Source organism: Callithrix jacchus, chromosome 17, assembly GCF_049354715.1.
Source record: "Callithrix jacchus isolate 240 chromosome 17, calJac240_pri, whole genome shotgun sequence".
NCBI lineage: Eukaryota > Metazoa > Chordata > Mammalia > Primates > Cebidae > Callithrix > Callithrix jacchus.
This window is the reverse complement of record NC_133518.1, coordinates 65,644,980-65,669,392: the sequence shown is the minus strand read 5'-3', so window position 1 is coordinate 65,669,392 and position 24,413 is coordinate 65,644,980. Positions and strand designations below refer to the sequence as shown.

The 24,413-nt window shown below is 35.9% G+C and overlaps 2 protein-coding genes across 50 annotated transcripts in view; both read left to right on the top strand.

Moving 5' to 3' along the window:
- Nucleotides 1-15,943, top strand: part of SLC4A7 (solute carrier family 4 member 7) — a 102,305-nt gene extending 86,362 nt beyond the window's left edge. For 21 of the 28 annotated variants that reach the window (XM_078354421.1, XM_035278177.3, XM_078354419.1 and 18 more), the window contains 5 exons: nucleotides 667-840; nucleotides 2,658-2,789; nucleotides 5,745-5,842; nucleotides 8,857-8,964; nucleotides 11,800-15,943. In XM_078354421.1, the coding sequence (XP_078210547.1) occupies nucleotides 667-840; nucleotides 2,658-2,789; nucleotides 5,745-5,842; nucleotides 8,857-8,964; nucleotides 11,800-11,881 (594 nt within the window). In that variant the 3' untranslated portion in view covers nucleotides 11,882-15,943. The remainder of the gene's footprint in view (nucleotides 1-666; nucleotides 841-2,657; nucleotides 2,790-5,744; nucleotides 5,843-8,856; nucleotides 8,965-11,799) is intronic. The other 7 variants (XM_035278180.3, XM_035278179.3, XM_035278166.3 and 4 more) reach the window with 1 other exon arrangement.
- Nucleotides 15,944-18,997: 3,054 nt separating this feature from the next.
- Nucleotides 18,998-24,413, top strand: part of NEK10 (NIMA related kinase 10) — a 260,598-nt gene continuing 255,182 nt past the window's right edge. For 21 of the 22 annotated variants that reach the window (XM_078354426.1, XM_078354423.1, XM_054247045.2 and 18 more), the window contains exon 1: nucleotides 18,998-19,239. The gene's annotated coding sequence lies outside the window, so the exon portion shown is untranslated. Of the gene's footprint in view, nucleotides 19,240-19,299; nucleotides 19,432-24,413 lie in introns of those variants that run through there. The other variant, XM_035278157.3, reaches the window with a different exon arrangement.

The following is a 24,413-nucleotide window of genomic DNA, read 5'->3' as shown; positions in this document are numbered from 1 at the left end:
ATTGCTTGAGCCCAGGAGTTTGAGGCTACTGTGAGCTGTCGTCATGCCACTCACTGCATTCCAACCTGGATTACACAGTGAGACCCTGGCTCAAAAAAAACCCAAAAAACAAAAACCCAGATCATAAAGCGCAGTTAGCACTACACAACCACCTTTTCTCATGGAAAGAATGTTGTCTAAAGTTTCCAGCTCATAGGCTAGTGGCAGGAAAGCATCTTTATTATTTCAGCATCATCCAGGATCTACTCTTCATTGGTCAAGAAATTATTTCCTTATCTCACTTGATTTTTAAGAGTTTTGTGAGATGATTAGGGCTGATCTTACTCCCAATGTGTAAATGAAGAAATTAAAGCTCAAAACGATAGGTATTTGCTCAGTTTTATTTTCAGTATCAGTTTATCTAGATATTCTAATCCTCTGAATTAAACATTTTGGCTTGAGTTTCCTGATTACATTAATTACAGCAGTTCAAGTGGTTGCTTGGTTCTCACCCTGCCCACCTTCCTGGATCTAGAGAATCCTTGCTGTAACATTCTCCAGTATTATCAGAAGATGGAAGGAACTTACAGTTTAATACACAAAACTCTAAAGTTGAATATAAATTCTTCTAAATAGCAGAAATATTTTATTGAAATCTTCTTTGTTCGTTTTTTATTCTATTCATAGTTTTTTGACCGTATAAAATTATTTGGAATGCCTGCTAAGCATCAGCCTGATTTGATATACCTCCGTTATGTGCCTCTCTGGAAGGTTCATATTTTCACAGTCGTTCAGCTTACTTGTTTGGTCCTTTTATGGGTGATAAAAGTTTCAGCTGCTGCAGTGGTTTTTCCCATGATGGTAAGATTTCTTCAGACTTATTTTGTCACTGATTAACAACATTTTTGTTTATTTTTATAGTAATTTTCTTATTTATAATTGACTTTGAGAAAAGGAATAATGCATTTTAAGTTCTTTAGGTGTTTGAAAATGTGGATTAGCTGTTTCTAGATACAAGCCAGTTTCTCAGTCTGAATTATTTTATTTTGTAAATTTTCATTTGTTATGCTTTTTAGTTCTTAGGCTACAGGACTCAGTTTTGTATTTTTAAACAACTTCAGAATTTAGGACATTCATGGAACAAATACATTTTCAAATGTAAAAGCAAAGCAACCAGAACAGCATTGTTCATTACTAAAATCTTTCAATACACCTTTTCTAGAAATTGACAGATCTAGAAGTCAAAAAGTAATGAAGACTACTATATGAGTAGTATATTCTATATGTAGTATATTCTTGTCAAAAGTATCAAACTGTACACATACTTTTTTTCAATTTACTGTATGTAAATTACATATTCATTAGAAGTAAAGACATGACTACTAGAGAATAACAAGATAATGATAATTAAGAAGGAGTCCTGGCTAGGAGTGGGGGCGGAGTCTTTGCCATCTACTTCACTCTTCATGTATTGATACTGTACTTTTTTGATAACCAAATATTAAAAAATTGCTGACAAGTTAGTATAGCCACCATAAAATGGAATTGGCATATGAATAGACAAATCAAAAAAATAGACAAAAGGGTCCAGAAATTTATCTGTATATATTGTGAATTTTATCACTTGAATACCATAAGCAGGTTATTTCATTAAAGGTAGTATTTCTGTAGTATGGAAGAATTTAGTATTGGACGATTTAACTGTATACTAGAAGCTAAGTAATGTTGTAATCCTTATCTGAGACCATGTTCAGAAATCATAATTGAATTCAGTATTTAAATGGTAAATAAATTGTAGTAGAAAAGTAAAAGAGTATTGTATAATCCATTGATTGGGACTAGCTTTTCTGAGAAGATATGAAAACCCAAGTGTAAAAGGAAGATATGCTGTATTTCACCACATGATAATTAAATGTTTCTTATATGTTCAAAAAGTATAAAAAGTAGTGTACCTATGCAACTGTCTTGCATGTTCTGCACATGTACCCCCAAACCTAAAATGCAATTTAAAAAAAAAAGTATAAAAAGTAAAGTTAGAACTGGGAGAAAATATTTGTAACATATAAGGCAGATAAAGGATTTCTATTCGAGCTACATAGAACTCATAAATTCATAAACAAAAGTCATAAAAACCAACAAAAAACAGGCAAAGGTTAGAAAATAGCAAGTACAGAAGTGGAAATCTCACTGGCCAATCAGCATTTAAAAACATGCTTATCTTCAGCAGCAGTTAAAGCAAATTAAAGCAGTATTTCATTTCTCCCATATGATTGAAAAGTTAAAACCTAATGTTGGTAATAGGTACTCTAATGCATTGCCCAAGAGATTTTAAAAAATTATATATACTTATGTGATGTATAAAGTCTTAAACATTATTTTTTTTGCTTTGATATTCAGTATTTAACCTGCTTCATAATTTTATACAGAGTGCAAGGGTTTATGTAGGAGAAGGTTAAGAATGCTATTTCCTTTTTTCCTCTCTTTGTAGCTTTTTTTTAGCAGAAAGTTCAGAAAGATAAATAATTGACTCAATTCCTTTGGAACAAAATAATTGTGAATAATTTAAAAACTATATGAAGCGTTTTTTTATTACAAGTTTTAACAAATATGCTTTTCCTCTTTAAGTGATACAGTTTATATTATATGTTACTTACTAATTTCTTCCCTACATTTTAAAGGTTCTTGCGTTAGTGTTTGTACGCAAGCTCATGGACCTGTGTTTCACGAAAAGAGAACTTAGTTGGCTTGATGATCTCATGCCAGAAAGTAAGAAAAAGAAAGAGGATGACAAAAAGAAAAAAGAGAAAGAGGTAAAAAGATAAGAATTTTAAACTTACACCACTTTCTTACTTAATATTTTGTACCATATTGCAGGCACCATTATAATCAGCTTACTTGAATCAGTTCCTTTCATCCTTCTAAGAACCTTATGAAGTATAGTAGGTACTGTTATTATCTCTATTTTACAAATGGGGAAACTGAGGCAGAGAATGGTTAGGTAACTGTTCCAAATGTAGGCTCTTAACCATTTCACTATCTTGTACCTCCATAGCTCTAACACAGGAACACTTTTCAAAAATTATATAACATGTGCTTACTTAATCAGCAATCAGAAGAATTAGAGCTTTTAGCAATATTAAAATACAGCTAACACAAAATAGTTGTACATCAGAATATAGTATCTGAGTAAACCTTAAATACATTTAACATAAATTTTAGCATATATTTAATTTTAATAGCATAATAATTGGCATACATAATGACAAGGATTTTTAGATACTCTTTTTAAAAACTAATAAAACTTTAGTCTTTATATGCACTTATTATGTACCACAATTAGTTAATTTGTATGCTGAAATTTAAACATAAATCCTTTATTTTGCATTGGAATTTGATTTTTAATAACCAACTTGATACGTTCAGTTAATAAGAAGGAAAAGTAGAGACTTGAGTACATAGATTGATGGTTTTGTTGACTGTAGTCCTTGCTCTATTTTCCCATTCAGCGTATTGTTTGAAAATCAAAGATAAGAAAAAAGATACATATTTTTAAATGTTATGGTTCTGTTTAGAGATTAAAATTTTATTGGTTTGTTTATTTTTCAACAAAATTTGAAATTCTTTAATTAGATACTAATTAGAATTTTAATTTGAACTAAGACACCAGAGTTTTAAAATTAAAATTTTTGTTTTCTTCAGAGTTATATATGTAAATATGTATGAGGTGTTTTGTTTTGTTTTGTTTTGTTTCTTTTGAGATGGAGTCTTGCTCTGTGGCCCAGGCTGGAGTGCAGTGGTGCGATCTCAGCTCACTGCAACCACCTCCCGGGTTCAGGCAGTTCTCTCTGCCTCAGCCTCCCAAGTAGCTGGGATTACAGGCACCTACCACCAAGCCGGGCTAATTTTTGTATTTTTAGTAGAGACAGGGTTTCATGTTGGCCAGGCTGGTCTTTAACTACTGACCTTGGGTGATCTGCCCAGCCGTAGCCTCCCAAAGTCCTGGGATTATAGATGTGAGCCACTCTGCCCGGCCTGAGTTTTTGGTGATTTTTAAAATAGGATATATTTTATTAAAATACATGGGCCAAATTGCCTGTTTATTACTTTCTGTATTAGTTAGAATAAGGTTCAGTGGTATATAACAAAAACCAGAAATAAAAGTGGCTTTTAAACACGAAGTTATTGCATTTCAAGTAAAAGAATTCTTGAAAGCAAGGGATGTAGTGTTAAGCTCCCCTTATCAGGGGCTACTTGTTACTTTTTTCCTGACCTCAGCATATAGTTTTCCATCCTCACTTTCACTTCATGAGTCAAAATGGCTGTAAAACTCCAGCTGTCATATCAGCATTAGAGACAGCAGGGAAAAGGAAGGGATGAAAGGCAAAATCGTGTTATCATACTGTCAAGTTTAAGGAGTCTTTTTAGAATGTCATCCAGTAAGTTCTGCTTGCACCTCATGATCCTACTAAGTTGCAAGGAATGCTGGGAGATTTCATTTAGGGTTTTTTTGGTTTTGTTTTGTTTTTTGTTTTTTTTTGGTTTTTGTTTGTTTTTACACTCTGGGCACATTGGCACCTCAAAATAGTCAAATTTCTTTTAGTAAGGAAAAGAAATAGGAATGTTCTCTCAGTTTCTCCTCTACTTCCCTATCTATCACCCCCAATATTAACATCCTAATTTTGTTCTGTGTCCACTGTCCAAGTGAGTCTCAATGTGGGATTGAGCCTCAGTGTTAAACAGCCATAGTGGTCTGCGTTACTGGGTTCTATAAATTATTTGCTAAATGGTTTAAGATACTGCCTTCATTGATGTACTTCTAAAAAGAGAATAGGAACTAGCATGATGGTTATCAGTAATTATCATCAGGGTGGGCTGGGGGGAATTAAGCAACAAATACTCTCAGCAAATTGGTGTGCGAGTATTTGACTCACACATTGCCAAGAGTATTTCAACGTCTGAGATGTTTTTGATTGTCATAACTGGAGGGACTGCTACTGGCATCTAATAGGTAGAATTCTGGGGTGCCATGAAATACTGTATATACATAGGACTTCTACAAAAGATAAATATTAATAACCTAAATGTCAGTATTGCTGAGGTTGAAAATCCCTGCCTTATCCAAATGACATTCTGCTCATATTGTGTTGTGATAAGGTTTCACAGAATGTTATCTTTCATTGTAAACCTACTTAATAACTGATAATCACATTTATGTAGTTGATTTTTAAATATTGTAAGTGATTTACATGAAGAAATGAAAGTTGCTGGGTGCGGTGGCTCATGCATATAATCCCAGCACTTTGGGAGGCAGAAGCAGATGGATTACGGAGGTCAGGAGTTGGAGACCAGCCTGATCAACATGGTGAAACCCCATCTCTACTAAAAAGAAAAAATTAGCTGGCATGGTGGTGCCTGAGGCAGGAAAATCGTTTGAACCTGGCAGGCAGAGATTGTGCCGCTGCACTCCAGCCTGGGTGACAGAACGAGACTCCATCTCAAAAAAAAAAAAAAAAAAAAAAAAAAAAAGAAAGGAAAGTTATTACTATACCATTTTAAATTAGTCATGATGTTAAACAAGTGGTTGTTTTTATTTTATGTTACGAGTATGTGTTCATGATTATAAAATGAATTTTTCAGTAATGGCAGATATGTTATATTTAAATAATATTGTCAATTTGGGTTTCTAAGTCTTTAAGTCATATATTAACTTATTCTCTTGGAAAGTATTCTGGGAAAAGTAATCTCTTCACACATGTGTTCTAAAGGAAGCTGAGCGGATGCTTCAAGATGATGATGATACTGTGCACCTTCCATTTGAAGGGGGAAGTCTCTTGCAAATTCCAGTCAAAGCCCTAAAATATAGGTGAGATACAACTTTATTTTCTAAAGCTTCTATGTAAATAGAAGCCATATAATAAGCCATATAATGCTTCTTTTAAAGTGGTGATTTCTATTTTATAAAAGATGATAAAATTTGCATATGGTGTATCAACTAAATGAGAGATTCATGCAGTTTGAAAAGGAAGTCCCTTGCACCTTTCCCACCCAAGCTGAACTCGAACTAGAGCCTTAAACTAACGTCCATGCCAAGCCAATAAAATTTGCTTGTCTTCTATCACACTGTCTATCTTAGTGAAGTTTAAAATCAGTACAGGAGTCTGAGAATATTTCTCTTTTCCCGGTAGTATAGCTTTTTCCTTTATGCCCTTCATTAGGGATGGAGTCAGTGGGTGCTAGAAAATAAACATTTTCAGTAATCTATGTCAGTGTCCATTCAGATACCAGTAATTCATTTTCTGATAGCTTTCCCAAGTATCACTATGTTTAGAAGCCCTAGAAGACTCTTAGTTTTCAAAGATGTGATTTGATCATTGGTGGTGAAGGCTTATAAGATGTAAGAATTAATGAATGTTTTATGTATAATACATGTGTGATTTTGGTGATTTATATTTAAATTTAAGAACTAAAGATATAGAGGTTGAGAAATGTAAACTTTCAGAGTTATAAAAGATTAACAACTTATATTTGTGTACACATCTGATTCCTGTTTCTACACATTTTTATTTCATTTCTGATTAGTTAGCAAAATCAGTCTTAGAATGTATATAGGTTTCTTACCTGACCAGTTGATAGAAAATGTTTCATTGGTATTTAACTAACTTTTTCCATTTTTTTTTAGTTTTTAGCTATTTATAGCTTTTACAGGGGTAGCATTTGACTTGTGCATGTTGATTAGTTGTGATGAATGAATTCAACTAATCTTCCTCTATGCATGTTACCTTCATTGATGTACTTCTAAAAAGAGTCTAAGAACTACCATGATGGTTATTAGTAATTATCACCAATTGGCTGAGAGTATTTGCTGCTTAATTTCAATGTCCTGCTTTATCACTTTTTCAGTGTAGTTATATATGGACCTTGACAAATTTAAGTGGCGTCTATTGTCATATATTTAAGAAAAAGATGGGCATCGGTAGTTCTCCTTTTGTCTTTTAAGTGTTAACATGAGCCATGATTAATGTGGATATGTTTAAAATTTTTAGCATCAGGAATGCCAGGAAATGGCTAGTGTGTTTATTTGCCAGAATTTTATATCTTAAATAGGTTTGGATTACTTGTCTGGCAGATCAAATGAGACAGTATATGAAAGCATTTGGAAACCATAAAGCCATTATAAAAGATGAAAGTAATTTATGTAATGCAAGCAAAGATTTTCCCATCGAATTTCATTTTGAGGGAAAACAAAATTATATATATTTTCTTCATAGTAGAGGATATTTAGAAGCTAGAAAGTTTATCAGAAATTTCTTTTTTCACTTATTTGAAGTTGGCAACCAAGTAAATAAACATTTACTCAGGGTAGGCATCATTTCAAGTTGGATGGCTATGCCATTGTAAACTTGGGCATTTGGACTGTGTGTACTTTTAAAAATCTGACCTTGCGAAGGTAAAGCAGCCATTCATAGAGACTTTTCAGTGACCACATCACCCTTCTCTGCAATCTTACATTTGTAAACAACATTCTGATTTTAAGACTCAGATAGCTCTGACCAGAGCTATCACCGCTGTTTAGTCGTTTGTGAACTAGTTGCCATCACATTGTTAACATTGCCTAATTTCACATTTGTATTTGTAGCTTGTTTGTCTGAATGTATTTTTTTAATCAAAGAAAAAGGACTTGCAAATGTATTTGTATTAACTTTATGATGCTTTCCTATTACTCGTGATAGACAACCTTGAGCCCCAAATTAATTATTTATGGATAGTATTATTAGATTTGGGGTCTTGAAGTAATTTTCATAGAAATATTTCATAGAAAGAGAAACATTTGTCTCATTATAATAAATGGACAGTACTCTGTTCTTTCTGTTGTTGTTATTGTTATTATTATTCTCGAGATGGAGTCTTGCTCTGTTGCCCAGGCTGGAGTGCAATGGCGTGGTCTCGGCTCACTGCAACTGCTGCCTCTCGGGTTTAAGTGATTCTCCTGCCTCAGCCTCCCAAGTAGCTGGGATTACAGGCGGGTGCCACCATTCCTTGCTAATTTTTGTATTTTTAATAGAGATGGGGTTTCACTATGTTGGACACACTGGTTTTGAACTCCTGACCTCATGATCCATCAGCCTTGGCCTCCCAATATACTGGGTGGGATTACAGGCGTGACCACTGTGCCTGGCCTACTCTGTTCTTTTAATCTTGATCAACTTGATAAAATACCACTTTTATCATACTAAATATGATAAAAGTGGTATTCATGAGGCTATTTTATCATATTTAGTGTGATAAAAGTGGTATTTATGAGGCTATTTTGTGTTAGCTGTTGAAGTATTTTCAGTGCTTTGTTTTCAATTTCAGAGTGTTATCTTTCCAAGCATTCTTTATAGTGATTTGTAAAAGCTATGAAAAAATAAGATTTTTAAAATCATAATCTTAAGTTTCCTTATATACTTTGGGTATCGAGATTAAATGTGTGCCAGTTATACATTTTCTAGTTGATTTGAGACTGTATTTTTTTTGTACGCATAAGGACATTAACATAGTCTTATGTTATTTCAGTAGCATATTTTCAGCCAAGATGATCAGAGGGCTTCACTGTTAGAGTGCTGCTGAAGTAGTACTGAAACCCCAGATTGGATTCTGCAGCAAAATTCCATAAATAAATCTTGCTAACTTAGTTAATCTTACTCGTAGTTTCTATTAGATGTAATTCTTCTTAGGACTTCGTAACAGAACTCAAATTCTGGTATCTTGCTAGACCTTTAAGTGCATGGCAAAGGTTTTCTCAATTTTTAGTTGATGAAAGCAGATAATAAGAATGACAATATTAATACGTTTGCAAGTACTGAATACTAACCAAAAAGTGTATTTGTTCTTCAGTGTTGATCCCTCAGTTGTTAATATATCAGATGAAATGGCCAAAACTGCACAGTGGAAGGCACTTTCCATGAATACTGAGAATGCCAAAGTAACCAGATCTAACATGAGGTAGTTATAACTATTTATGTGTTTTCTAACTGTAACCAACTTTTGTTTACTTACGGAGAGCTTCTTCCTTTCCTCCATCATTTTAATGTATACTGGAATAAGGTATAAATAATGGTTATGTTTTGTTTTTGTTTTTAATTTATAGTTACCTATTTAAAAAAATAATTTGAGCCAGCCGCAGTGGCTGACACCTGCAGTCCCAGCATTTTGGGAGGCTGAGGTGGGCAGATTACCTGAGGTGACACCTGGGGGACAAGAGCAAAACTCTGTCTAAAATAATAATAATTTGAGCTATTTTATAATAAAAATAAATTTCATATAGCAGGATGGAGTAAGCATGTAAAAGATCACAAACCATATAAAGATAGATAACTATTAGGAATGACATACTCTTAGGGATTAATTGAATGCTACCTCAATTATGCTTTCTGATGGTCCAAGAAAAGAGAAAAAACACCGTTGTTTTCCTTCTTTCGTGTTGGTTCAGTATACCATTTCTTCAGGTCAGGTAAACATTTTGCTTGGAGATAGAAATAGAATCCATTGACTTAGGCCATTCCATTTTACAGTGGGCCATATATTGAATGTATTTCGTAACCTCTTTCTTACATTTCTTGTTATGTAACCCTTTTTCTTTCTTTTGTCCTCACTTCAAGAACTAAACCCTCAGGGATTCTGTTTTGGTAATTTTTAGTACTTTAATCTCTTAAGCCCCTAGAGAAATGAGTTTCTGACTTGGAGGGTGCTCGGTCATTCATATTCAACACATACTTTTTATGTACAGTTTGTGTGAGATGCTATGTTGGGTGTCTGTGTATTCTGCTTGGGCATCAGGTGAAAACTTTTCTAGGCATTTAGTCACATAGTTATTTTTGTTCACTTGCTGTCTTAGCTCTATCTTCTGATAATAATTGATTAGCTTTTTCTCATTCTTTCCCTACCCTCTTTTAGAACCTATTTCCTACTTACTCTCTATCATATGTTTTTCTCTTCTGTCATCTGAGTTCTAATTTCTCAGCTGGCTGTTCCTTTCTTCAGTCTTTAATCTTAAAAAGTTTTAAAGTTAAACTCTTTGTGATTTTGGATCATTCATTACAGCCAGCATTTTTCTAAATATTCTTTTTACTGTTAGTAATTGTTCACATTGTTTCAGCACCCCAACCCTGTTAGTATAATTATCACAAAAAAATAAAGTCCTTACAATAGTAACTAACATTTTTTATACTTCTGCTTTTTGTTTGGGTTGCCCTGCACTTCAAAATCACATAGGAAGAAAGATAATGCCTTGGCTATGTGGTTTAACAAGAAAATGTTTGGGGGGTGGGTCTTTCTTTCAGTTTGTCTGGAGAAGAAAGCAAACCATAGTGTGTTTTTACACTTTATAAAAACTTTTTCTAGAACTTAGGTATTCATGTTACAGTTAATCAATTAAATTCATGTACATAGAGTCATTGTGTCATACTAACTTAAAAATATAGAATAGGTGGGCCAGGTGCGGTAGCTCAGGCCTATAATCCCAGCACTTTGGGAGGCTGAGGTGGGCAGATCACTTGAGGTCAGGGGTTCAAGACCAGCCTGACCAACATGGTGAAACCCCCGTCTCTGCTAAAAATACAAAAATTAGCTGGGCGTGGTGGCTTATGTTTGTAATCCCAGCTACTCAGGAGGCTGAGGCAGAAGAATCACTTGAACCTGGGAGGCATAGGTTGCTGTGTGCTGAGATCATGCCGTTGCATTCCAACCTGGGCAACAAGAGTGAAACTCTCTCAAAAAAAAAAAAAAAAATAATAATATATATATATATATACTTTGCCTCAAAATATATATATATATATATATTCCATGTATATATATACACACACCATATATACTCTGCCTCAAAAAGTAAATAAATCTGTTAATACAGATAGGTATCAAATAACTTCCAAAAAGGTTACAAGTTTACAAAACTTATCACCCCAAATTTGGTTCATAAATACAAAACCAATACACCTATTCCATATATATACACACACCATATACACACACACACACACACACACCCATATATATATATGGAATAGGTATATTGGTTTTGTATTTATGAACCAAATTTGGGGTGAGAAGTTCTGTAAACTTGTAACCTTTTTGGAAGTTATTTGATACCTATCTGTATTAACAGATTTATTTACTTTTGTTTTTTTTTGAGGTGGAGTTTTGCTCTTGAGTGCAATGGCTTGATCTTGGCTCACTGCAGCCTCCACTTCCCAGGTTCAAGTGATTCTCCTGCCTTAGCCTCCTGAGTAGCTGGGATTACAGGCATGCGCCACCATGCCTGGCTACTTTTTGTATTTTTAGTGTAAGTCGGGGTTTCACCATGTTGGTCAGGCTGGTCTTGAACTTCTGACCTTGTTGTGATCCACCCGCCTGAGCCTCCCAAAGTGTTGGTATTACAGGCGTGAGCCACTGTGCACAGCCCAACAAAGATTTATAAATTAATAGATTTTTCAGTAGAATAAAAGTCACATACTATATAACTGTTCGTATATGAAATAAAAGTAATCCAACAGTTTCTGACCATATAGTGCCCTATTTTAAGGAACCCCCCCCCCTTTAGTTGTAAGGAAAATAGGAATTTTAATTGGAAATATATGCAGTTTTTAAAAGCAGAATTTTTAATATTCACCTCTCCAGTTAGGCTTATTGATTTAGAAAAAGGTAAAATTCTATTAGTAAGTAATAAGTTTGTAGTGGTAATAGTAATCTCAGAAGGTTTAATATACTCATTGTTAGCCAAGTTTAGAATGGAATATTTATGTTTAAAAATTATTTACTCTCATTCTTTGTTTTAAATAGTCCTGATAAACCTGTGAGTGTGAAAATAAGTTTTGAAGATGAACCAAGAAAGAAATACGTGGATGCTGAAACTTCATTATAGAATTGAACCAAGAGGCATTATACATATAGATACATACATATGTAATGTGTGTTTATCATGTCACTGTATAAAACAATATTGTATGTCATGCTGTTTATGCGTGACTACTGGGTTTTTAAAAGTAGTGTCTGGAGTTTGTTATGAGCACCGTGGAGACTATGTATATAATCAATTGTTGTCTTTGAAGTGAGGTACACAGTTCTTAACTATTAAAATATTTATTCTGTTGGAAAAAAAAATTTCTGTTTTGCAATAGAAGGATGTGGAGAAATGCTTTCAGTCTGCTTTTCTTAAACCTCTTTGTTCATCAATGGCAATTCATACAAACCTTAAGTGATACTTTGTTTATATGTTTATAATTTTTATGTGTTTCTAGAAATTGTCAGATATTATTTCACTTTTGTTCTTCATGGGAAGAATAGGGAGTCTATACCAGTGCTATGGGAAACGTGGTAACATTTCAGGGCTTCTCTGTGTGTTTCATTTCCGTAGATGTCATCATGTTTCACTAACTGGCATTTTCTTAGCCACAGAGATGAATGTAGAACAATGGAAACTTTAATAATGATAGTTTTTAACTTTTATGTTAATTTTTTTTTAATCTTAAAACCTTCATATCTAGGTATCCATTGTGACAGACAAGTAAAATTGCAGGTGATTTGATAATTAAGCACCCGTACCATTTATAACTTCATGAATTTAAAAAGTTATGCAATGCCAATTTGCAGTAGTTAGATTTTGATGCCTTGTAGAATTTTTTTTTTTCTGAATCCCTATACTCTTTTAAAGCCTGTAATTCCCACTCTGTTCTCTGCCTTGTCTCTCTTTGTCTTAAAATGGTTAGTTTCCATCAGGTTCAAGTTCTTGATTGACTGATTTTCTCTTTTAAGTAGTATGCTTAAATAATCAGGAGTCAGAATTCTCTCAGATGGGTCTATGATCAGTATTACTTTATTAAGAATTACCTTTCATTTTCTCTTTATGTTGTTATTTTTTCACTTTTGTAGATTATATTTAATTGCTTATTACCTGTGATTTTATTTTAAAATATTTATTTTAAGTGATGATGCTTAAATATTATATAAACATTTGGAAAAGTAACAAATAGAGTAAATTGTTAATGTAAATAGTTGGTGCTCACTTGCATTTATGTTTATCTTAAAGCAATTGATAGATTTTACATCTTTGATATAAAGCACTGCCATATTTATATTTTAAAAAGGAAATTAGACATAATTTTATATGTAGCTCAGATTGATGGCATTCTTATTTTATGTATTTGTTTTTGCTTTTCTGAGCTTTTTAAAGTCTAACAAAGCTTTTTAGTCATCTTTTATATACTCTTAGCTCCACATGAAATAGAAAAAAGTTGTTAAGCCTGTAGGACTGGATGAATGGGGTTGTGAAACTGATTTGACAAGAGAAGAATTTACAAAAACAAATGAGTATTGAGAAGCCACAGAAATATCAAAAATGGTGACATGAATATTAGGGCAAAAATTTTAATGAAATTCCAACGCTCACTTTAACCATATAATTAAAGTACAGAAGTCTAATAAAGGATCATGAGGAATGCCAAAAGCTGATATTTTAGCAAGTCTGGTGTTTGAAATTCATTATAAACTATTTATTAACTAATGTAATGTCCTCTTCTAAGACCACATTGTGAGAATCTGGTTAAAATGATGGATTCAACTTCTGCCTCAGATGAGAGGTTGGAAATATAGCTGCTTTTCTTTAGAAAACATATAGCTGTCATCATTTGGTACTGCCTAAAAAGAGTTAGACTCTGTTGGCAATTGATAGACTATTACCCACGGTGCTTATTATTGCTTATGAGCTTCCATTGTAATGATTCCGTTTTATTCGTAGCAGCGTAATTATTTCCAAAGACCCCAGTATTTGCTGCTATTTTTACAACTCCCCTGATATACCTGAACAAGAAGATTTCCTCACATCGTTTCCTTGTGTCTGGACATCAGGGGTAACAACTGTAATTATTTTACAGGAAGAAATTTTAAAACTGAAAACTACCTGGGATCATAGTGTTTCTATGATTTTATTTAATTATGTATAGTAATTATCCAGTGCCAGAAAAACCGTCACTTGCAAAATACTTTGCACTCAAAATGTTTTTACGATGCTTCTAATTGTTAGTGGTTTCTGCTTTCTTTTGACTACTTGACTTACAAAATGATCTGACTACTCCATTTAAGAGCAAAGGTAACGCATGTTTAAGTAATTAACTGCTTGTTTTAAGTGATTATGATATTTCTTCCACTGTTTTTGAAAAATAACAATCATGGATAGCATTCATTGCGAGACAGTGACATATAATTTACTACATATATTGATTTTTAAATAAAGTTGCCTTAAATAACTGTATATAAACAGTAGTAGTTGCTATGTACTGATTTACCTCAAGGTGCAAAATAATTAAACCTGTACATACTCCATTTACGAAATGAATTCAGATAACAGCCCTGCACTTTCTTTAGATGCCTTGATTTCCAGAATGGAGCTTAGTGCTACTGAGTACCCTGGCCACAGAGCCACCTCAGGATATTCTTTTCTTCGCCCTAGTTTATTTATTTATAGATACCTGTTTACAAAGTCTGTAGTAAATCCTGATGCTGATCATCTGAAATGTACTTTTTTTCCTGAATGCTGTTTCAATCTAAAATAGCAGCTTTTGAGAAAACAATGAACTAAATTCCTTATGATGAAAGGATGATTCTATATGTTCTTTAATAATATTACATATGCCGAAGCGAAGCACACAGTCTTTCTAAAGTGTGTGTGTGTTTGTGTGAATGTGAATGATACTGATCTTAAATCTGTTAAAAGTTGTTTTAAAAAGCTGTGGCATACCATTGTTCATATTTGCCAAGTCTTCTGTAAAGATGTTTAACACAAAATATTTTATGTGCGGATGCATCTATTTGTAAAGCAGATTTGTTTATCACTCAAAATTAATTTGTTTTCTTCATCCAAAAAAAGTTTATTTCTTCCACATACTTAAATTTTCTGTGTGAGTATAATAGCTTTCTAATTTTTTTCTTTCACAAAAGCAGGTTCAAAATTCTGTTGAAAGAAAAATGCTTTCTGAAACTGAGGTATAACACCAGAGCTTGCTGTTTAAAGGATTATGTGATGTACATCAGTTCTGTAAATGTGCTCAGCAGTTTAACATGTGAATCCTGTTTTACAGTGCTCAGATTTCAAATGTGTAAGCCATTGTTAAAAACCTTGTAATTAAAAATGTTTATATGAAATAACTTAATGTTTTAAATGTATTTATGTAGATCACATCATTTTTATCAAATGCAATGCAAATATGTGGAAATATTTTGGTTTATTCCAACAATTATTTATTTTAGAAAGTCAATTTAAAGACTTTAAGGACATTCAAAGTTTAAAATAGTGTTCAAATTGCAAAATTTGGCAATCTTAATATAAATTGATCTCTTTTCTAATTTTTCAAAAAGTAACATTAAGTGTTGATTATAGGAAAACATAGTGGGAAATGTAATAATCCAAAGATCATTTTTACAATGAAATTTAATTAGCATATATTGACTTCAACATTTGACTTAGAGTAATTGTTAAACCTCAGTTTTGTTTTGTTTTTTTAAATCAGATTTTTGCACACTGATTAGTTTTTGTGTTATGCCTTTTCTTTTGTTGTATTATTCAAGGGTTCTTTTTTCCCTCCATGGGGGAGATTGTCTTCCAGTGTTTACTATGTTTAAATAAATAAAAACTGAATTTTATTGTTCATTTATATAAAATTTGATATCTTGATGTAATTTCACAGTACAGTTTCACTTTTTATGGCTTTTATAATTACAATGATATTTTCTTCTATAATAAAATCCAAAGTAAATTAAACGTTTAAATTGTAGAACTGATATTTTTCATTTATATGAAGTAAAAGCCTCTACCAGGTCTATAATGTGAATGATCCTGCCTTTCAAATTTGTTTCATAATTGTTAGATGAAAACTATTTTCTTTTTGGAGATGTTATGAAGTTGATTGAGCAATAAAAGTCTACTGAATTAGTTGTTGGCTGTTGTTTCTACTTCGAACTCTGATTATTAGAAGAGCCACATTTTCTTTCTCAGCTTGAGATGGGATAGAAAAGGAAGGAAAATGAGTGATGTCTGTTTCTTGCCCCCTAATAGTTTTCAGTAGGAGAGAGAAAAGAAACAGTGAGAAAAAATAAAATAAAATAGTGTTTGTTTTACAAAGGTGTTTGATAGCTAAGAGATACTTGTAATTAAAGCTCTCTAAGAAATGGCTGGTCCATTTATTCCCCCGATTTTTACAAATCTTGCTGTGTGATATGTTATGATGTGCATGGTAATATTGAACTCTTGGGTACAGGACTTTCTTTGTTTTTAGTGACTAGTTTTATTATGAATTACTTCCCTTAACAGCAAATTACAGGTCTTGGTTTGTGTTTCATTTGGCATATGTGGAACACTTTCCTCCTGTGTTTTCTGCACTGAAAAACTTCTGATACCTCACCATGAATTTGATAGCCTTTGGAATAAGATGGAGATAGACACGCTTTTGGAAATTTCATTTGAAAATTTACGTTTATTTTAGGGGAAAAATTTTTTTTGGTAAATTTATAATTCCTGTCTCTAGACCCTGAGATTCTGTAAGCAGAGAGGGGGAAAGAGGAAGAGTGAGCTCTGTTTGATGCAGCCAATAAAGGCATATTTTATCTCTTGAATATCAGTTCTATTCTTGGTCTAGACCATTGGTCTAAAGGCATTTTATAAATTTTGGGAAGTGGTTTTATCTTCTTGAGTTGATCCTGAATATCTATTTAAATGCATATTTGTTACCTTTATTTGTTCTTTATGCTGCAGTTAAGACATTATGCTGTTTTACTTTCGAACTGTATAATTTACATTATGCTTTTCATTTTAAATAATAAAAGGCATTAGAAAACAAAAGAGGATGTTTTCATAGTTTTGAGCCCTGCTACATAAGCTATAAGCTTGGTGCAAGATCTCTTATGGGATTTTATTTTTTATGTCACAGAGGGACCCTTAACATTTGAGATGATAGTGCACTTCTCTTATAGAGCCAATGTCATTCTTGCCTCAATCTCTGCAGCTTTTAGGGAAGTTCAGAAATACTCTGGGGTGGCCAAAAAATTAGTTTAAGACTTTGATTTTACTGAGTACTAGAAAGATGGGAAGTACAATTGGTATTCTGGTGGAGATGTGAAGTTCAGTGGAGTCATGTCTTATTGCTTAATAATTATTTATTTTTTGAGACAGTCTTGCTGTGTCTCTCAGGCTGGAGTGTAGTGGGATGATATTGGCTCACTGCACTTCTGCTTCCTAGGTTCAAGCAATTCTTGTACCTCAGCCTCCTGAGTAGTACGGATTAGAGGCATGTACCACCATGCCCATTGATTTTTCTATTTTTAGTAGAAACAGGGTTTCACCATGATGGCCAACCTGGTCTCGAACTCCTGACCTCAAGTGATCCTCCTGCCTCAGCCTCCCGAAGTGCTGGAATTATAGGCATGAGCCACCAAGCCAGGCCGACTGCTTAATATTTGGAATGTATGTATAGAACACTTTTTCTACTCTGCATCAGTCTCCTTGCCCCTGTCACCTTGTTTTGCTTTATTGGTAACATAAATCCTGATGGTTTTATGTTCTCTGAAGTTTAATTAGTTCTGGTATACTCACTGGAGTTTGGGTTTTTCTGCATTACCAAAATAGGACTGTATTCATTTTAAAAAATGTTTTCAATTACACAAGCCTAAGTATTGTTACCCCAGTGGGCCTGCTTACTATCCAAACCAGAGAAGCATTAGGGTCACTGTATTCATTTAAAATCCAGTTTGGGGAGATTTAATCACCAGTGTTGACACACTCATGAGCATTTAGTGATACCAAGATGGGGTTGAATAGGGCCCAGTACTTGAAGAAATTGTCAAAGGAGCATCATTTTGCTTAAGACCAGACTCAAGTTGGTTCTACCCTGACTCCATCACTCACTACCTCTGCCATACTGGACTACTTAGGAAACTTCTTGTACCTCCATATTATAACTAAGTGAAATAAATAAGGAAAGAATTTGAAATGGTGCCCAGCACAAAATTGAGCACTCAATAAATTGGCAATTTTCATTTATTTTTATTTTTTTGAGATGGAGTCTCTCTCTGTTGCCAGGCTGGAGTGCAGTGGTGTGGTCTCAACTCATTGCAACCTCCACCTCTCGGGTTCAAGTGATTCTCGTGCCTCAGCCTCCTGAGTAGCTAGGATTACAGTTGTGCACCACCACGCCCAGCTAGTCTTTGTATTTTTAGTAGAGATGGGGTTTCACCACGTTGGCCAGGATGGTCTTGATCTGACCTCGTGATCCACCTGCCTCTGCCTCCCAAAGTGCTGGAATTACAGGCGTGAGCCACTGTGGACTGCCCATTGTTCATGTATTTCAAGTTACAGAATGTCAAGTATATTTTTAAAGCATTATCTAATGCAGTTCAGAAATCTGAAAGAAGCTTCAGACTTTCACAAAAGGTGAAGTGACTTGTCCAAGGCCACAAAATGAACTTTTGATAGTTGTACGGTACAGGTCTCTTGAATCCCAGGTCACTCTTATTTTTGTGAAAAATATGGTGCTATGGCACCATATTCTCATTGCCTGAGGCTTGAATAACTGAAGACGTTTTCATACCGTATGAAAGGTATTTAGCTTGTTGCATGGATTCTTTATCAAATTAAATCTTTGCTTTAAAAGAAAATTGATGTGATTTTTAGTCCATAGCAGTTCTTGAAAGTAAACACTCCAAGATGTTGCTGCCCTTTCCCATCACAGATTAGGCACCCTAAATCCAGAAAAATCTACAACGTTTAGGAGACCTGTTCTCAGTTAGCTCTAGGTTCCAGTGAAGTAGCTACAGCACAGCCTTCAGCATCACCTGCCTTCTCTTCTGCTTGCAAGCTTGGGGCTGGACCTCTCGCGTCTCTGGTTGCTACAGCGACTCCGTGGTAGGCGACATCCGTTGCTATGGCGCTCTGCACTGCGCAGCATGGCTGCTCCCGATTGGCTGAAGCGTCCCAGGGGGCGGGGGAAGAATTGTTGGCATTGGCCTGGCCAACGCCGGTTAGCGGCCTGGAGGAGGATTTGATTGGAAAACCAACGGTGTGGCTGGCCGCGGTGTCTCTGAGGTTGAGGGGACTGGGAATAGGCTGGGGGAGGACGGGACAGGCTGAGACTGGACGGGACCCTCGATATGCAACAGCAGGTGACAGCAGCAGGGACAATGAGAAGGACGGTTTGGAGACTGGCGGCGTGAAGGAGGGACCATCTCTCCGGCGCGGTAAGTATGGTAGCCGGTGCTCGGCTGTGTGGGTGCCGCGAGGCTTGAGGCAGGGTCTCCGGGGGAGGTGTCCTCAGGGCCCTGTGGAGCGGCCCCGAAGCCTCGGGAGCCAGCTTCACTAGACAAGAGGCAGGGGCAGAGAATGCGGCTGTCCTAAGTGAGTCACTGCGTGAGGCAGTCTCTTTGAAGCAGGTGGGTTTGTGTTGGACGGATGGTTGGTGGGAAAGCGCCATCACCGATGCTTCATGGCGCTTCCATTTTGACAAAGCAATTATTCTGGTTAAATGGAGCCTGAATGTGTCTCTTCCAATCTGCTCTGACGCCTCTGGAGGTTCATTCCTCATCTCTATGAGTGTCGCTTTTTTGCCTTCTTACAGGATGCTTTGACTTTGCCCCTTTGCTTTTCTGCTCTTCCTCGGTGAGCCCTTCCACTTCCTCTCCTCAGGTACCATCTATCTGATGATAATTAGAAAGCCTCCACCTGGAACCTAGCCTGCTCCACTAAGCGTCAGACCCCAAAATCCAGCTGCCAAGTCAAAGCCACACATGTGCAACTCTGAACGCCATCTTCTCCACTTCTGCTACTGCTCTTGGATTCCCATTTTGGACCTCACTATCCATTCGGTTTTCAAAAACTACACTCTAGACAACATTCATGTCATGGCACTTACGGCTGCTTCCTCTGCATCTGTCAATTATCAAGACTATCCATTCTTAATAGATGTAGAATCAATTCCCACATCACTGTCTCTATTATTACTGTCTCAATTTCCACCGTCACTTGGTTAAATTCAACATCCATCTGGCTACTCTGATTCTTGTCCGGCCCTAATCCACTTTTTTTTCCCACCATTGTTAAACTGATTTTTTTTTTTTTTAAGACAGCCTTGCTCTATTCCCCAGGCTAGAGTGCAGTGGCACTATCTGGCTCACTGCAACCTCTGCCTTCAGGTTCAAGCAGTTCTCATGCCTCAACCTCTAGAGTAGCTGGGATTACTGGCGTGCGCCACTACAGCCAGCTAATTTTTGTATTTTTTTTAATAGAGAAGGGGGTTTCATGGTGTTGACCAGGCTGGTCTCGAACTCCTGATCTCAGGTGGATCTGCCCGCCTCAGCCTCCCAAGTGCTGGGATTACAGGAGTGAGCCACCGTGCCCGCCCGGCTAACCTGATCTTTTTAAAATGCATGTAATGGCATTTCCCTTCCCTGCTAAAAGTCCTGCAAAGATTCCCCATAACCCTAATCCAATCATTAGTTAGGCCTTCTATCAGGAGTTCCATCATGGTGATTCCCAGAAGATGTCACATTCTCTCCTGTGTAGCTATCTCACCTGTTGCTCACGTTGCCTGGAATGGACTCTTTTTTTTTGCACCCCCACACACCGGCTCTCACTTCCCGGTCATTCTCTGTGTGTTGCTTGATTACTTTACTCCTTCCTTCTCTAAACTGTCTCTGTGATGATAGAAGCCATTTTTGTCTCAGGCACTATTGGTATATATATATCCAGCGTTCAGCCCAGGACAAGACATAGTAACAGATGTTCAACAAATACTTGTTTAGTGATTGAATCTCTAAAATGAGAAGTTATTGTTTGCCATGGCATCTTTATTTCTTCCAGAAAAGTCAGAAATGGCTAATGAAGCTTTTGCTTATAAAAGGTAAATGTTGAATTTATAGGTTTTACTTTAATTTCAAGACCCTTAGTAATTGGAAACTACTTCAATTCATGGTTTATGGTTCAAGCCTCAATCATTATCATGATATTTGTTATTATATGACATAAGCTTAAAATGGTAAAGAAAGGGAGACAGTACAGCATGGGTTGTAAGAGCCAAGCTTTGTAGTCATACATACATGGGTTTGAATCCTAGCTCTAGCATTTTTAGCTGTGTGACCCGTAACAAATTAGCCTCTCGACAGATACTTTATCTGTACAATGGGCCTATAATGGCACCTAGCTTATAGGATTGTTTTTTAAAGGTGATATGTACATAATTCATACCAAAGGTATAATGCCTTATACATACTAAGCTTTCATGTTTAAAATGAACACAAACACACTGAAGGCTAGAGTTGTGAAATTGTCATGGTCAGTTCACAAAAGGTAAAAATAAATCTTTTCATTCAGTTAAGTGCAATTTCTAGGACACCATCCTGTTGTCACAGTACTTGATCACAAGCTTCTGCGTTTGGCAACAGCTCTGATACAGGTCAGAGTCTCAGTTGTTCAATGAGTATTTATTGACCATCTAATAGGTCTGGGGCTCCATGCCCGGTGAGGGTGAGCCAACAGACAGTGCAACCAGTAAAGTCTTCAGGAGGTGGAAGAAGGGCCTGGAATGTTACTCTGCCTGTCAGAATGTTGTTTGAATAATAACATCCAAACCCATGTATGTTGTTATTACTAGGTATGAGATCTTGGCCAAGTTACAATCAAGCTTTGAGGCCAAAGTCAGAGTGAACTGAGTTGAGCACTTGGATAGGCAGAGAGGAGATGGAAATTCATTCAGGGAGTGAACTAATACTTACTGAGCATCTGGGCCTTCTGCAGTGAACAAAAAAGGTGCTGTTCTTTTAGGACAGTTCTCAGGGGGCAGTAGAGCCGAGTTCATAGAACAGATTCTCAAGCCAGATTTCTTGCGTTCTAATTTTAGCTCCACAAATCCTAGATATGGGACTGGCAAGTTACTTAATCTTTCTGCACCTAGTTTCCTCATCTGTAAAAAAAAAAATTGTGAACATTACATGAATTCATATGGAAAAATTTCTTAGAACAGTGGTCGATATGCAGGAACTGCCATTTAAATGTTATTAATTTATATTATATTCTATTTGGAACACAATACAAGCAGTGAAGTAAAGCAGGATGAGGAGTTAGAAAGCATCAGCTTGTGGATAGGGTGTATGACTTGGATTTGGGAGTAAGTCTTCCATTTTGAAAGATTTCATCTTCTAGATGAAAGTGAACTTTAAACATACTCATGTATATGCCTGATATGTATCGTGATTTAAAAAACAGGAATGGCCGGGCATGATGGCTCACACCTATAATCCCAGCACTTTGGGAGGCCGAGGTGGGTGGATCACTTGAAGTCAGGAGTTTGAAACCAGCCTGGCCAACGAAGTAAAACCCCATCTCTACTAAAAATACAAAATTAGCCAGGCTTGGTGACACATGCTGGTAATCTCAGCTACTCCAGAGGCCAGGAGAATCGCTTGAACCTGGGAAGCAGAAGTTGCAGTGAGCTGAGATTGTACCATTGCACTACAGCCTGCTCAACAGAGCGAGGCTTCGTCTCAAAACCAATAAGAACAACAAAAACAACCCTCTCCTACCAAAAAATAAAAAACCCAGGAATATGAGCACTGGATAAAATACACAATTTTTCATTTGGTAAAATAATTACTTGTACTTATCTATAGGTCAGACTCCCTCATCTCAGCTAAAATCTGCCATAGTCGTAATAAAAGTCAGTCCTTAAGTCCATAGAGTCGGCATCAATGCAAAGCTTATTAAATCTCATGTTAGAAATAGTTATAATAGACATAAATTCTAGCTTCAAAGCAGTCAGCAGAATCAAGGTGACAAAATGACAATTGATTGGCTCATGTCTACAAAAGATACCTTACCCCTCCTGTAAAAATTAAAGTAAAAACTACAAGCAGGACAGATAAAGGACAGCAGCCATAACACTGACCTTGGGCCATCCTGAAAGTTGCACAGTATTTTACAAAAGACAGGGATTTGTTAATATGAAAAAAAGCATGAATAAAGTAATATTTGTTTATGAAAGAAGTCAATATTTGTCTAGAAAATTCACTTAGGTGAAGAGAGAGCTGGATAAATGCCACCAAGAGAGTTAGTACTGCATTAGATTAACAGGAAGGGTTCTGCCTGGCTTCAAATCTCTGCTCTGCCATTTACTAGCTGTGGGACCTTGCTTGGCAAATGAATGAACCTCACTGGGCCTCATTTCCATCATATGTAAATTAGGGACAGTAAGGGTGGCTATCTTACAGATTCATTAGGAGTATTACATTAGGTAAGGTATGGAAAGCACTTAGAACAGTGCTGCCACAAGGTAACCACCATGTAAACGTTTGCTCTTAGTGACTGTTGGTATTACTAGGTATGAGATCTTGGCCGAGATACTGGACATTTTAGTGCCTCAGTTTCTTCATCTGTAAGTTGGAGATATAATACTACTCAGAGGGTTGTTTTGAAGATTAAATGAATATACTAATGTGCTTGTAAGAATAAGCCTTATTAGGTTTTTAAAAATTAAAATGAAAACTATTTGTGACATTGAATTTAAACCCTATTTTAAATTTTATCTCTAGTATTTTTTTATTAACGAGTCAAAATCAATGAATATGGACAGATGATTTAAAATAAATACATGGCCGGGTATGGTGGCTCACGCTGGTAATCCCAGCACTTTGGGAGGCCGAGGCAGGTGGATCAGCTGAGGTCAGGAGTTCAAGACCAGTCTGGCCAACATGGTGAAACCCTATCTCTACTAAAAATACCAAAAGAAAAGAAAAAAAAAAAAAAGAGCCAGGCACAGTGGCTCATGCCTGTAATCCCAGCACTTTGGGAGGATGAGGCAAGTGGATCATGAGGTCAGGAGTTCAAGACCAGCCTGATCAATATAGTGAAACCCCATCTCTACTAAAAAATACAAAAATTAGCCAGACATGGTGGAGCACACCTATAATCCCAGCTACTCAGGAGGCTGAGGCAGGAGATCACTTGAACCTGGGAGGTGGAGGTTGCAGTGAGCTGAGATCATACCACTGCACTCTAGCCTGGGTGACAAAGCAAAACTCCATCTCAAAAAAAAAAAAAAAAATTAGCCTAGCGTGGTGATGGGTGCCTGCAATTCCAGCTATTCGGAAGGCTAAGGCAGGAGAATTGCTTGAACCTGAAAGGCGGAGGTTGCAGTGAGCCGACATGATGCCACTGCACTCCAGCCTAGGCGACAAAAGTGAAACTATTTCTTAAAAAATAAATAAATAAAATAAATACACAAGCTTTTCAAATGAAGTACTATTATTACCAGCCTGGGTGATACAGTGAGACCCCACTCTACACACAGACACACACACACAGACACACACACACACACACAAATATAATACAATGGCTATCATAACAGTAACATTGCTATGGT